This window comes from Lynx rufus, unplaced genomic scaffold (genome assembly GCF_022079265.1).
Source record: "Lynx rufus isolate CCGP_SWC_20201006 ecotype Redwood Valley unplaced genomic scaffold, mLynRuf1.p SCAF_14, whole genome shotgun sequence".
Taxonomy (NCBI): domain Eukaryota; kingdom Metazoa; phylum Chordata; class Mammalia; order Carnivora; family Felidae; genus Lynx; species Lynx rufus.
The window spans coordinates 27,355,114-27,368,597 of NW_025814828.1; the positions used below are offsets into that span (position 1 = coordinate 27,355,114).

The 13,484-nt window shown below is 38.3% G+C and overlaps 1 protein-coding gene across 2 annotated transcripts in view; it reads right to left on the minus strand.

The window, feature by feature from the left end:
- The window catches only part of DMD (dystrophin), a 1,630,689-nt gene that overhangs the window by 773,615 nt on the left and 843,590 nt on the right, over nucleotides 1-13,484 (minus strand). For both annotated transcript variants that reach the window (XM_047076051.1, XM_047076052.1), the window contains exons 41-42: nucleotides 10,620-10,767; nucleotides 8,287-8,436 (exon numbers count right to left, since the gene is read on the minus strand). In XM_047076051.1, coding sequence (XP_046932007.1) covers nucleotides 8,287-8,436; nucleotides 10,620-10,767 — 298 coding nt within the window. The remainder of the gene's footprint in view (nucleotides 1-8,286; nucleotides 8,437-10,619; nucleotides 10,768-13,484) is intronic.

A 13,484-nucleotide genomic window follows, 5' to 3' on the forward strand; every position in this document is an offset into this window, starting at 1 on the left:
AGATATGTATTCTGCTTTTGGATGGAATATTTTGTATTTCTCTATTAAGTCCATCAGTCTGATGTGTTAAGGCCAATGTTTCCTTGCTGATTTTCCGTCTGAATTATCTATTCATTGATATAAGTAGGGTATTACAGTCCCCTGCTATTACTGTATTTTGTATGGCTGTCTATTTCTTACTTCCTTTAGGTCTGTTAAGGTCTGCTCTGTATACTCGGGTGCTAAGTATGTTGGGTGCATAAATATTTGCACATATTATATCCTCTTGTTGGACGGACTCCCCTCACCACTACTTAATGCCCTTATTTGTCTTTTTTTACAGTTTTTGTTTTAAAGTCTTTTTTGTTTTTTGGCCTGATTATGTAGGTACGTCAGCTTTCTTTTGATTTCCATTAGCATAAAATACTGATTTCCATCCCTTCACTTTCAGTCTCAGTGTATTCTTATATCTGAGGTGTATCTCTTTTAGACAGCATATATATGGGTCTTTTTTTTTTTTATCTATTCAGCTACTCCATGTCTTTTGATTGAAACATTTAATACATTTACACTTAAAGTAATTATTGGTAAGTATGTACTTATTATTGTCATTCTGTCAATTGTTTTCCAATTGTTTTGTAGTTCTCTGTTCCTTTCTTACTCTATTCCCTGGTGGTTTGATGACTTTCTTTAGTGTAATGTTCAGATTCTTTTCCCATTATCTTTTGCATACCTGCTACAGGTTTTTGCTTTAGGGTTACACGAAGCTCTCACAGCATCCTATATATCTAACAGTCTATTTTAAGTTGATAGCAACTCAAATTTGAATGCATTCTAAAATTTTTCTTTTCCAAACCCACTCCCTTTTTATACTTTTGTTGTCACAATTTACATTCTTTTTATTTTATATATTCTTTAGGGGCATCTGGGTGGCTCAGTAGGTTAAGTGTCCAATTTCAGCTCAGGTCATGATTTTGCACAGTTTGTGGGTTCGCGCCCCACGTTGGGCTCTGTGCTGACAGCTCAGAGCCTGGAGCCTGCTTTGGATTCTGTGTCTTCCTCTCCTTCTGCCCCTCCCCTACTCATACTCTGTCTCTCTCTGTCTCTCAATAATAAATAAACGTTAAAAAATATATCCTTGGGGCGCCTGGGTGGCGCAGTCGGTTAAGCGTCCGACTTCAGCTCAGGTCACGATCTCACGGTCCGTGAGTTTGAGCCCCGCGTCAGGCTCTGGGCTGATGGCTCAGAGCCTGGAGCCTGTTTCCGATTCTGTGTCTCCCTCTCTCTCTGCCCCTCCCCCGTTCATGCTCTGTCTCTTTCTGTCCCAAAAATAAATAAACGTTGAAAAAAAATATATATATATCCTTTAAATAATTATCGTAGTTTTATTTTTTTTTACTGCTTTTGTCTTTTAACCTTTATGCTAGCTTTTGTTAAATGTTTATTTTATTTTTGAGAGAGAGGGGAAGTGAGAATGAGTGGGAGAGGGACAGAGGGAGAGAATCCCAAGCAGGCTCTGCGCTGTCAGCATAGAGCCTGATGCAGGGCTTGAACTCATAAACTGTGAGATCATGACCTGAGCCAAAGTCAGACACTTAACCAACTGAGCCACCCAGGCACACCACCATCACACTAACTTTGTAAGTGGTTAACCTACTATCTTTTCTACATATTTACCAGTACTAGTGAGATTTATACTTTCATGTTTTCTTGTTACTAATTAGTGCCCTTTCTTTTCAGCTTATAGAACTCCCTGGAACTTTTCTTTTAAGGCCAGTTTAATGGTGATGAATGTCTTTAGCTTCTGCTTATCTGGAAAACTCTTGATTTCTCCTCCAATTCTGCATGATAACCTTGCCAGATAGAGTATTCTTGGTTGGAAGTTTTTTCCTCTCAGAATTTTGAATATATCATGCCTCTCTCTTCTGGCCTGCAAACCTTCTGCTTAAAAATCTGCTGAGATTCTGGGGTGCCTGGGTGGCTCAGTCGGTTAAGAGTCTGACTTCAGCTCAGGTCATGATCTCACAGTCTGTGAGTTCGAGCCCCGCATCGGGCTCTGGGCTGACGGCTCAGAGCCTGGAGCCTGCTTCAGATTCTGTGTCTCCCTCTCTCTCTGCCCCTCCCCTGCTCATGCTCTGTCACTCTCTCTGTCTCAAAAATAAATTTAAAAAAAAACATCAAAAAAATTAAAAAAAAATCTGCTGGGATTCTTACGGGAGTTCCCTTGTATATAATGCATTTTTTTCTCGTTACTTTTATGATTCTGTCTTTATCTTTACTTTTGACATTTTCACTACAATGTGTCTTACTGTGAAAATCTTTTAGTTCTTTTTATTTGTAACTCTCTAGGATTCCTGGATCTGAATGTATATTTCCTTCACCAGGTTAGAGAAGTTTTCTGCCATTATTTCTTAAAATAAGTTTTCTGCCCCTTTCTCTCTTCTGCTAAACCTCTATAATGTGAATGCCATTCCACTTGATATTGTCCCAAGGGGTCTTAAGTTATACTGACTTTTTAAAATTATTTTTTCTATATGCTGTTATATGTGGGTGAGTTCTAGGGCACTGTACTCTAGCCCGCGAATTCTTTCTTCTGTGTTGTCTTGTCTGCTACTGAATGTCTCTAGTGTGTTTTCAGTTCTGTTTTTGTATCCTTCAACCCTGAAACCTCTGTTTTGTACTTCCTGATATCTTTTATCTCTTTGTTGAAGTTCTCACAAGGTTCATCCATTCTTCTCCCAAGTTTTGTGAACCAATTTATCACGGTTCCTTTAATCTCTTTAACAGGTAAATTACTTAACTCCATTTCATGAAGTTTTTTGTTTTTCTTTCTGAAGTTTTATCCTGCGCTTTCCTTTGGAATGTATTCCTCTACTCCCTCATGTTACATGACTCTTTATGTTTGTTTCTATGTATTAGGAGAAACAGCTACCTCTCTGGGCCTTGAAGGAATAGCCTTGGGTAGGAGATGAAACTTGTCGTTCAACTTTGCCCTAGCTCTTGTTTGTTTCTTGAATCTCTGCAATCGTCTAAGCAGGCTGATTTATTCTTGATAGGTTTCAGTCATTGAGGATGTACCAAGACCTATGACTGTTCCCAAGGGAGGGGATCTCCGTCAGCTCTGAGTTTTAGGCTGACTTGGTTCCAGATGCTCAGGCTGCAGCTTTTAAAAATGCAAATATACACAGTCCTGTGGGGCCACAATCATGAACCCTGGTATCATCCAGACCGGGAGATCCAGAAGTGTCCCCCGGGTGACAGTTACAAAAAGTAGCAACGGTTGAGTATACGAGGTCATTTCTGAGAGGTACTAGCGAAGTAGAGTGAGGTCAAGAGAAAGGACCTAGATAGTGTCCCCCGACCTACCTTCCCTGAGAGCACGTCCATAGTTTCTATGTCTGTGGCAAACTTGAAACCTGCCCCTCAGGCTGAACCTCCAGGAAAATAGGTTTTTGACAGAAAAACTCCGGTATATTTCGGTATGCTGTCTATACTGCGCCCTGGGTGTGAAAGCCTGCCCAAAACTATTTCCCTCGTCGTTACAGTCCCATGGGACTCAGGAATGCAAGCCTTTCTGGCCACCAAAGTTAGGCAGTCAAGGAGAGTGCCCCACGTGGCCTGTGTGCACCTCCTGACTTCAGCAAGGCAGCTGGAGAGCTCAGGAATTGGGTGGGCACATCTGTTGGCTTTGGCAAGGCAGTGGGAGAGTGCAGGAAACACGTGTTGCCCATGGCTTTGGCAGGGAAGCCAGAGACTTCAAGAACTAGGCAAGCCCGCCTGTGCTAGCATGGGAGAGCGCAAAAGTGGCACTGACCAGCATTTCCCTCTGGGAGAGGTTCCCAGCAGATTCCTGCCCCCCTACCTCACTCTGGATCATTAGCAAATGGGTCTCCTTCATCAACAGTCTAGGCATTTTCCAAACTGCTACCATTGTCCTGAGCCTGGGGGCAAGGGAGTCTGTGTGTAAGCCCTTTAAGAGCAGTATCTCAGTTCCCTACAGCACTTTGGGTATCTCCTGGAGGTAAGACCCAATGGTTTGCAAAGCTAGATGTTTTGGGGGCTCATCTCTGCAGCGCAGGTCCCATGAGTTGGGGTGGCTGCTGTGGAACATGAACTCCTTGCTGCTCAGGTAGAAGTTGCTGTTTCGTGAAATCCATGCCGATTATGGGTTGCCATGCCAGCGGTGAGGTTTCTGGAGAGACAGTGTCTCTGCCTGTCCTATCTGTTTTGATGTGGCACTTTTATCCGTGGTCATGGAGGAACTGCTCAGCTAGTTTTCAGCCGTTTTTCAGGGGGAACTATTTCATACGTAGCTGTATCTTCACTCTGTCCGCGGGAGGAGGTGAGTTCAGGATCTTCCTATGCTCCATGTTGGACAACCCCCTCCCTGCCTAGTGAAGTCTCTAGTTTTGTTTTTTTTTTTTCTCTTTTCCCATCATTTACATAAACTTTTCTCAGTATAACTTTTCCATACCTAATACTTAAAAAGCAATTTGTGTCATCTTTGAAATAAGGCATTTTATATTATGTGAAAATTATAGTCCACCAGTATCTTCTTGGCCCCTGGTTTAAAGGATTACAGTTTGCTTTACATTTTGGATAGGACAAAGTTAACAGGTATTAAATATGCTCAGTAAAGCACTAGAACTGTTGTCAAAAATGGATGTGAGGTTTTAAAACATTTTCGGAAGGTCTAAAGCATATATGAGTAGGGCATACATGAAGACACATAAAGGAGAAGTAGCCCTAGGTACGGGGGGATCTGACCTTGGCAGAATTGGGCAACCGGATGAAAGATACCATGATGGGTGGGGCTAAGAGGTGGGTTAAACTTGCGGTACTAAAGTCTGTAGGTGGAAATTCGCCCCTAGCTCGAAACTACCACACAATGAATGGCCTGTCCTTAACATTTACTTACAAGCAAAAATAAATATGAATCAAGATAAATAAGAAGTGTGTGATTCTTATCTAAAGAAATTAAACTTGGTACCTGGGCTGAATCTCGGCAGGTGTTGTGCGTACCTCACCCTAAAGCCCACTGCAGTACAGAACTTGAATATCTTTTAGCAAGACAGTCAGTTCTCTTCCTTAGCACACAGAGTAAAAACAGTCGATTTTCTCATTCTTCTTCATAAATATGAATATAAATATATTTATATAATAAATATCATACAAATATATAATAAATAGGTTTATATAAATATATAAAAGACCACTGGCTGCATGAATAAAGTCCACAACCTCAAAAAGAGAAAAGGACATGGAAATAGACAAAATCCTTGAAATACACAACTTATAAAAGATTACACACACACACACACACACACCCACAAAGAAAAAATCTATCCATCCCTGTATCTATTAAAGAAATTGAACCAATCATCAGAAACTTTCCCATACACACACACAAAAGCTTCATCATCAGATGGCTTTACAATTGAATTCTCTGAAACACCTTGGAAATAATACCAATCTTCAACAATTTCTTCCAGAAAAAAAAAGAGAGACCACTTCTCCAGTAATTTTTATGACAAGCCTAACATTGCTATCCACACTTGAGAAGGATATTATAAAAAAAAAATACAGACCATTTTCTGTCATGAACAATATAAAAATCCCAAACGACATATTAGAAAATGACTCCAACCATCTGTAAGTAGTACAAGACCTCATGACCAATATGATTTCTTTCAGGGATTCCAGAGTCGTTTCACATTCCAGAACCAATGGCTATAGTTTGCCGCACTCACACAAAGAAAAAATCATATGCTCAATAGATACAGAAAAATCATCTGAATATATTCAATACCTGTTCATAATAAAAACATGAATTGGGAATAAGGAGATACTCTTTAATTTGATTAAAAGAACCTATAAAATGTCCTACAACAAGTACATTATTTAATGCCAAGTTATTGAGAGCTTTCCACCTGACACAGGGAATGAGCCAACGTTTCCCCTAATTGCCACTTCCAGTAAACATTGTATTGGAGGGCCTAGTCTGTGCAAAAAATAAAAAAATAAAATCCTAAGGATTGAAAATAGGGAAACTACCTCTATTTGATGGCACAACTGTGCACATAAAAAATGCAAAACATGCTGAAAACTATTAATATTAATAAGTGAATTTAGCAAGGGCAATGAATATGTGCATAATCTACAAAAATCTATTATATTTTTATAAACCAACACCAAAGAGAAAATAAAATTCAAAATGAAATTCCATGTATAATAGGATCAAAATGTCAAATATTGGGGACGAAGTCTAATAAAACATGTGCAGGTCTTCTGCACTGAACATGGAAAGATATGATTGGAAAAAAGCATTCAAGAAGACCTAAAATAAACGAAGGGATATATCATTTTCACAGATCAGATGACTCCATATTGTAAAAATGTTAACTGATCTACAAATTCAACATAATTCCATCACTATCCTGTCAAGCATCAGTAAAAATCGATAAACTGATTCTAAATGTACTTGGGTATATCAATGAGCCAAAAATAGCAAAGATCATGTGGACTAAAAAGAACAAAATTGGAGGTGTTAGATGATCAGAGAGACCCTCAAATCTTAAACAAAACAACTGCATGTATGCAGACCATGAAGTGCATTCAGTTATAAAGAGGAATAGGGGCACCAGTCGGTTAAACGTCCAACACTTGAGTTCCGCCCGGGTCATGATTTCACGGTTGGGGAGTTCAAGCTCTGCATTGGGCTCTTTGCTAGCAGTGCAGAGCCTACTTGGGATTCATTCATTCATTCATTCTCTCTCTCTCTCTTTCTCTCCCTCCCTCCCTCCCTCTCTTTCTGCCCCTCCCCTGCTCGAATTCTCTCTCTCAAAATAAACAAACAAAAAAAAAAAACATTAAAAAAATAAAAAGGAGGGGTGCCTGGGTGGCTCGGTTGGTTAAGCTTCCGACTTCACCTGAGGTCATGATCTCATGGTTCATGGGTGGGAGCCCGCATCGGACTCTGTGCTGGCAGCTCAGAGCCTGGAGCCTGCTTTGGCTTCTTTGTCCCCCTCTTTCTGCCCCTCCCCCGCTCATGCTCTGTCTCTCTCTGTGTCTCAAAAATAAAGAAGTGTTAAAAGAAATTAAAAAAAAAAATAAAAAGGAATAAAATTATGATACCTGCTACGACATGAATGAACCTTGAAAACATGCTAAGCGGAATAATTTACACACAAAGGGACAGATAAAGTATCAGTTTACTTTATAATCTATCTAGAACAGGCAAATTCATAGAGACAGAAAGTAGATTAGAGATCATTTTGTGTGGGTGGGTAGCTGGATGTGGGGTGACTGCTTAATGTTTACAGAATTTTTGTTTGGGGCAATGAAAAAGCTTTGGAAATAGATGATGGTAATGGTTGCACAGTGTGAATGTAATAAATGACACTGAATTGCACACATAAAAATCATGAAAATGACAAATTTATGTTATATGTATTTTCCCACAATTACAAAAAATAAATACACCAAAATCATGGAAATATACTTTTTAAAACGGATGTATTGTATGGCATGCGAATTACGTCCCAGTAAAGCTGAAGATTGTTATTGAGCCAGGATGGTATTGGTGGAGGGACAGACACAGTCACAAGGAAAAGTAAAGAGAATGCAGAAGCAGATCCATACAGATGTTCACAGCAGTACGATGGGAAAAGAATTGCCTTTGATAGATCGATGTTGCTTTGCGTGATAAATTCATACGCGCCACTGATTTTAAAGAATATGTATCCATTAATACGGTAAGTATTGAAAAATATTAAAGTTATAAAGTATCCAAGGTAGAGAGCCACAGACTCCCAAGTTAGGTGACTAAGCAAACCTAAGGAACTGAATGAACAAAGAAACAAATACATGGAACACCTTTGGGAGGTTAGTGTGCACTACTAAGTCTGCACCAGAAGTAAGGATAAGTAATTGTGATTCATAATCTTTGTTGAAGTGGGCCACCTCCAACTTGCTTAAAGACCATCAATATGCACCCGAACGCTGAACTACTTCATCCCTTTTCCACTCTCGTTCCTCAGAGTGGCTCACGCAAAGTAACAACGCAAAGTAATATTTTGGCGCTTGGTCATGAATATATTGTCATCCACTATCACCATTCTTTCCAACTATAATGAATCATATGGCCAAACCAGACCGTCAGGTTGGAAAAACAACAATCCACCTACCGGGCCCCCACCACTCACCGCCCCCCCCACCCCCCCAGCAATAAAACACCCATGAACCAAAACAAATACAAACACTTGCAACATTTCACACATGTGACAGAAGAGATGGTTAATGTCTAACCTTTATCCACTGAAGATTTGTCTGCTTGAGCTTATTTTCAAGTTTATCTTGCTCTTCTGGGCTTATGGGAGCACTTACAAGCACTGTTCCTCCGGTTTCATTTAATTGTTTTAGAATCCCCTGGCGCAGGGGCAACTCTTCCGCCAGTAACTGAAACAGACAAATGCGACAACATTTAAAATGAATTACAGCACAATTCCAACTATCTTGTCTTTGTCTCTACTGATTAGTCTCTCAAAATGAAGCAACTTGACTGAAGGCCAACCGGTACCTCAGATACAAACCACTTTCTAAAGAGTACAGAACTGATGGACCAAAGCACTCACGCCCAAGTAGAGAGGTCTATCCTAGAAAGGACCAGCATATCTTACCCCTCAAAGATTCTTTTCAAGAAAAACAAGGTGTTACAGGGCAGGATGAGCTCCAAAATAACACATCGCAATCAGAAATAGAACAATCTGGGTAAATTCATCATCCTCTCAGGTACTAAGCCTCCATGCTATAATTTACTACTGATTAAGAAAATGCATTATCATATCGAGAGATAACTAATACTGAGAACATACTCGGTACAAGACACTGTGTTGACCTCTTCACATATTATAAAAGTTAACTGAGATAATACAGTTCTATGAGGTAGACCCTATTATCTTCATCTTATAGGGAAGAAGACTGAGACAGAGACCTTAAATCCCAACAAAGAGGTTAAATACCAGCTCCAAGGACACAAAAGCAGCGAGCAATAGAACTGTGGTTCAAACTTGGGCAATTTCATTCAAGAACCCTCATTTGTAACTCCTCCACATTCCTGAATTTCTTTTATTCATTCAGCATCACATTATAAATGCCCTTTCCCAAGACTTACAAAACTGCCATGGTTTTCTTTATTTATTCGTGCCACCTAGAGCTGCGGTGTCCAAAATAGTATCATTACCTACATGAGGCTATTTGAATTTAAATTAATTAAATTTCAATAATATTAAAAACTTAGTTCCTCAGTCATACTACCTTTCAAGTACTCAAAAGGCACATGCAGCTTGTGGTTACTGCAGTGGATAATATAGAGCATTACCATCATTACAGAAAGTTCTATTGGACACTGCTGATCTAGATTGTCTAAGGAGAAAAGAAAATCAATGCCTGTTTATTAATAAGTAAATCCCACTAAACATGTCTCTTAAATGAGTTATCAATTATATTGCTATATATAACACTCAATACATGCAGGAAAGATTGATTTTCAAGAACAAGACTGAGTTCATTTTCCTATGACATCCTCACCTTCAGATGAACTACAGATCCAAAACTTGTTTTCTTTTTCTTTTTTTTTTTCCTGCTATCTGATAGATAGTAGGGACTCAGTATCTGTTCACCGAATTTAACATTAATTTTATTTTTATACTTTATCCTCTCTTCAGGTACAAATTTCTTGTTTCACAGAAATAAGTGGTTGACATTGGAGTCTAATTTGCATGTACAAACCAACTGAATCATTGATAAAAGAGCAATTTCATTTCCCTTTGATTGACCTTGTAAAATGAGAATAACAGCAACCGTTTTGAAAGTTTTATATGAAGATTAAATAAAATAGCAGATGTAAGTACATCTAATACTTAGCACATAATAGAGGATGATTAAATGTTAATTTCCCTTTCCCTTTCACCTTCCCTTCAAGAATTACAGCAAAACAGATCCAAATAAGTTTCTTTCCTGAGACTAAAACCATGGAAGTTAATCGAACTGCACAATCAGCGCATGTCAGTCAGCCAGCTGGGGTAATCAGTACTAAGCAGACATCACAGTAGGAAGGCATGAAAAGCCACTTGAATAAGCTGGATGCCTATTCAACCAGTATAGAATGTGCACCAACACCACGCGCTCCCAACCAGCCCCAGACAAAACAAACATTGTTTCAGGCGAATCGAACACCTCTAATTAGAGGCTGAAATAGTGAGATTGATTTGGCAATTATGATCTTTCCTAAGAAATAGGATTCATTTCTAGAGTCTCTCCAAGTTTTTGAAATAATTTGGAGTTGCAGAATTCTCCAATATGTGCAAAGTTAATTTCAAGTTAGTTTGCAAAATACTGCCATATTTTACACACACACACACACACACACACACACACGCACACAGATTTTTTTTTTTTTTTACAAAAAAATATACTCATTGGGAAACACTGGGTTAAAACAAAGTAAAGTTTTGAGAAAATTTACGGATGACCTATCAATAACGTAATGGGCAGGAAATCAATGATTAAATATATTAAAAAATAGACTCATATACTCTTTATACAAGTAGTCCTTGGAGGTTTTTAGAAAACAAAATTACCTTGACTTGTTCAAGTTTTTGTTTTAGCTGCTGCTCATTCCCAGGTTCAAGTGGAATATTAGCAACGTTGTCTGCTTCTTCCAACCATAAAACAAATTCATTTACATCCCTTTGAAATTCTGACAAGATATTCTTTTGTTCCTCTAGCCTGGAGAAATAAGAATAAAACTGGTATAAACAACGTATTTCTCAAACTTTTCTTTCTTTTTTTTTTAAAGGAAACTCAGAAACAAACAAACAAACAAACAAACAAACAAAAACCATGGTAACACTTTCAAGGAAAGAAACAAATTAAAAGATGTTAGCAATACACATTTTTAAATGAAATTCATTTACTTTGAACAAAGCAATTTTAATCTCTTAAAAATCTCTAAAATATAAGAGATTAAAACTGGTGAAGAAAAAATTCTAATTTTAAAATTCCAACAATATTATGTCATGAAATTAGTGTTTCTCAACATCAGCACTACTGACATTTAGGGTTAAATAATTCTTAGTTCTGAGGGGCTGTTCTCTGTACTGTATATTATGTAGAACAACTACATAATATAAAGTTGCATGTTTTAACGTGCTTAAATAAAATACACCTTTCTGGTAAATTGTAGGGTTAAAAATAAAAACAAGGGAATAAAAAAAACAACACTAAGTTATTGCATATTAAAATGTTTTCCAAATTATGATTCACCATCTTTTTTGGAGGAAAGAAGAAAACTGAGTTAAAATATGTTATTCATTTATTGGCCATAAGTTTATCCTTACATGTTGAATAGTAACACCGTTGAACAAAATGGTCTGCACCTCAAATAACTTTTGAGAGATATATCTCCTGTATGTAAGCTTTTAATTGAAGCAAAATATAAATATATATATATATGTATATGTATATATACACTTCTATATATACATATATATAGAAGTACACATATGACTGAATAGCTCAAAATATTTTTTAAAAGTATACAAATAACCAGAAAAATAGAATGTCATCAGAAGCCCAGGGGCCCCTCTTGTCCCTTGCAGGCATTTTTTCCACGTATAACCAGTATCCTGTCAACTTCGATTATGTTGTCTATATTGAACACTGAGTATATGGAATGATATGCTATATCCTCTTTTGTGTCTTGTCTCTTTCACTCAACATAATGTTTACAATAATCAACCACGTGGCATGGAGGTTATTTGTTTATTCTCCTGGCTGCAGAGTATTGAACTATCTAAATACATATCTCTGTTGGTGGATAGTTGGAATGTTTCCATTTGGGGGATGTTTAGCTATTGTTTTTGTTTCAATTTAACAAATATTTATTGAGGGCTTACTAACTTCCAGCAAGGCTACTGGGCATTAGGATTAAAGAAAGATATGTTGCATAGCTTGCCCTGATGATCTCAGTCCATGAGAGGAAACAAGAGATTCCCATGGGTCGGAATAAGACACAGCCTATCTTATTTACAGCCTGTGCAAAGACAGGGTGTTGAGAGAACTACTCTTACACTACTTCTCAAACCAGGTCCACTTTTGAATGTATGCTTGTCTCTACTCAGTTTTGCTCTAGGTTGGGAGCTTGTTCAAATTCTGTTCTGGGGCATGTGAGGGGACACTCTCTTCTCTGTCTAATCTCAAAAAAGCAGATCTCATGAAAACCCAAGTCATAATATGGGATCTTACGGACACCCAAGTCATGTCATGTCACTGTCGCAGTCAAAACTCTTCTCTTGCTTCCCAATTTGTTCACAGCAAAGCCAAAGTCCGTACAGTGTTCTATGAGGGTCTAGATCTGTACCGTCCAAAATGGTAGATACCTTCCCTGTGGCTACTGAGCACCTGAAATGATGTAAGGGGAACTGAGATGTGCTTTAAGTGTAAAATATACACCAGATATCAAAGTGATCTCTGTACCTTCTATTCAACTTTGCTGAGCACCTACAACTGCTGTAAAAAATAAAAGTATTTGAAACATTTTTTTAAAGAAGGGAAAACAGCTCCTTAGTACTTTCTATATCAGGTACAGGTTGAAGTAATATTTTTAATATATTGGATTAAATAAGATATATTCATTTCACCTGTCCCTACTTCCTTTTAAAAACATGTAGCAGCTATACAAGTTTAAATTACATAAGCAGCTCAACTCCTTTTTAAAAAAAAAATATTTATTTATTTTTGAGAGAGAGAGAGAGAGTGAGCAAGCAGGGGAGGGGCACAGAGAGAGAGAGAGAGAGAGAGAGAGAGAGAGAGAGGATCTGAAGCAGGTTCTGTGCTGGCAGCAGAGAGCCGATATGGGGGCTCGAACCCACAAATCATGAGACCATGACCTGAGCCAAAGTTGGACGCTTAACTGACTGAGCCACCTAGGTGCCCCTCACCTTATTTTTCTATTGACCAGCACTGATCTAGGAAATCTGCCGATCCCTAATCTCCTTCTCAGACTTCATTTCCAACTACTCTGTATTTCTCGTATCCTTCTTGAAGCCCTCTAGCTTCCTTGCTGTGCTCCTCAAGTACATTACATGGGTCCCTGCTTCTGATTCTTCGTACTTGCTGTATTTTTCTGCCTTCAATGTCCTTCCCTCAACCATCATCTCCTGCAGGTCTTTCCTGATGACCCTAAAGAAAACGACACCTCTCCTACCAAATTCCTAGTTCTTGAAAGGAACAAACACTATACTTGTGTTATTTTATATGATGTCTATCACATCAAATGAAGCTTCCTGACAGCCAAGATTTTTATTTATTGCCATAATTGTTGCTCCCGGAACAATGGATGGCAGAAAACAGATACCAAATCAGTAACTGTTGCATTAATGAATGAATTCTGCCATCACGCTTTTCCATTTTAAATGTGTTTCTCTTTGAAAAGAATCTTTCCC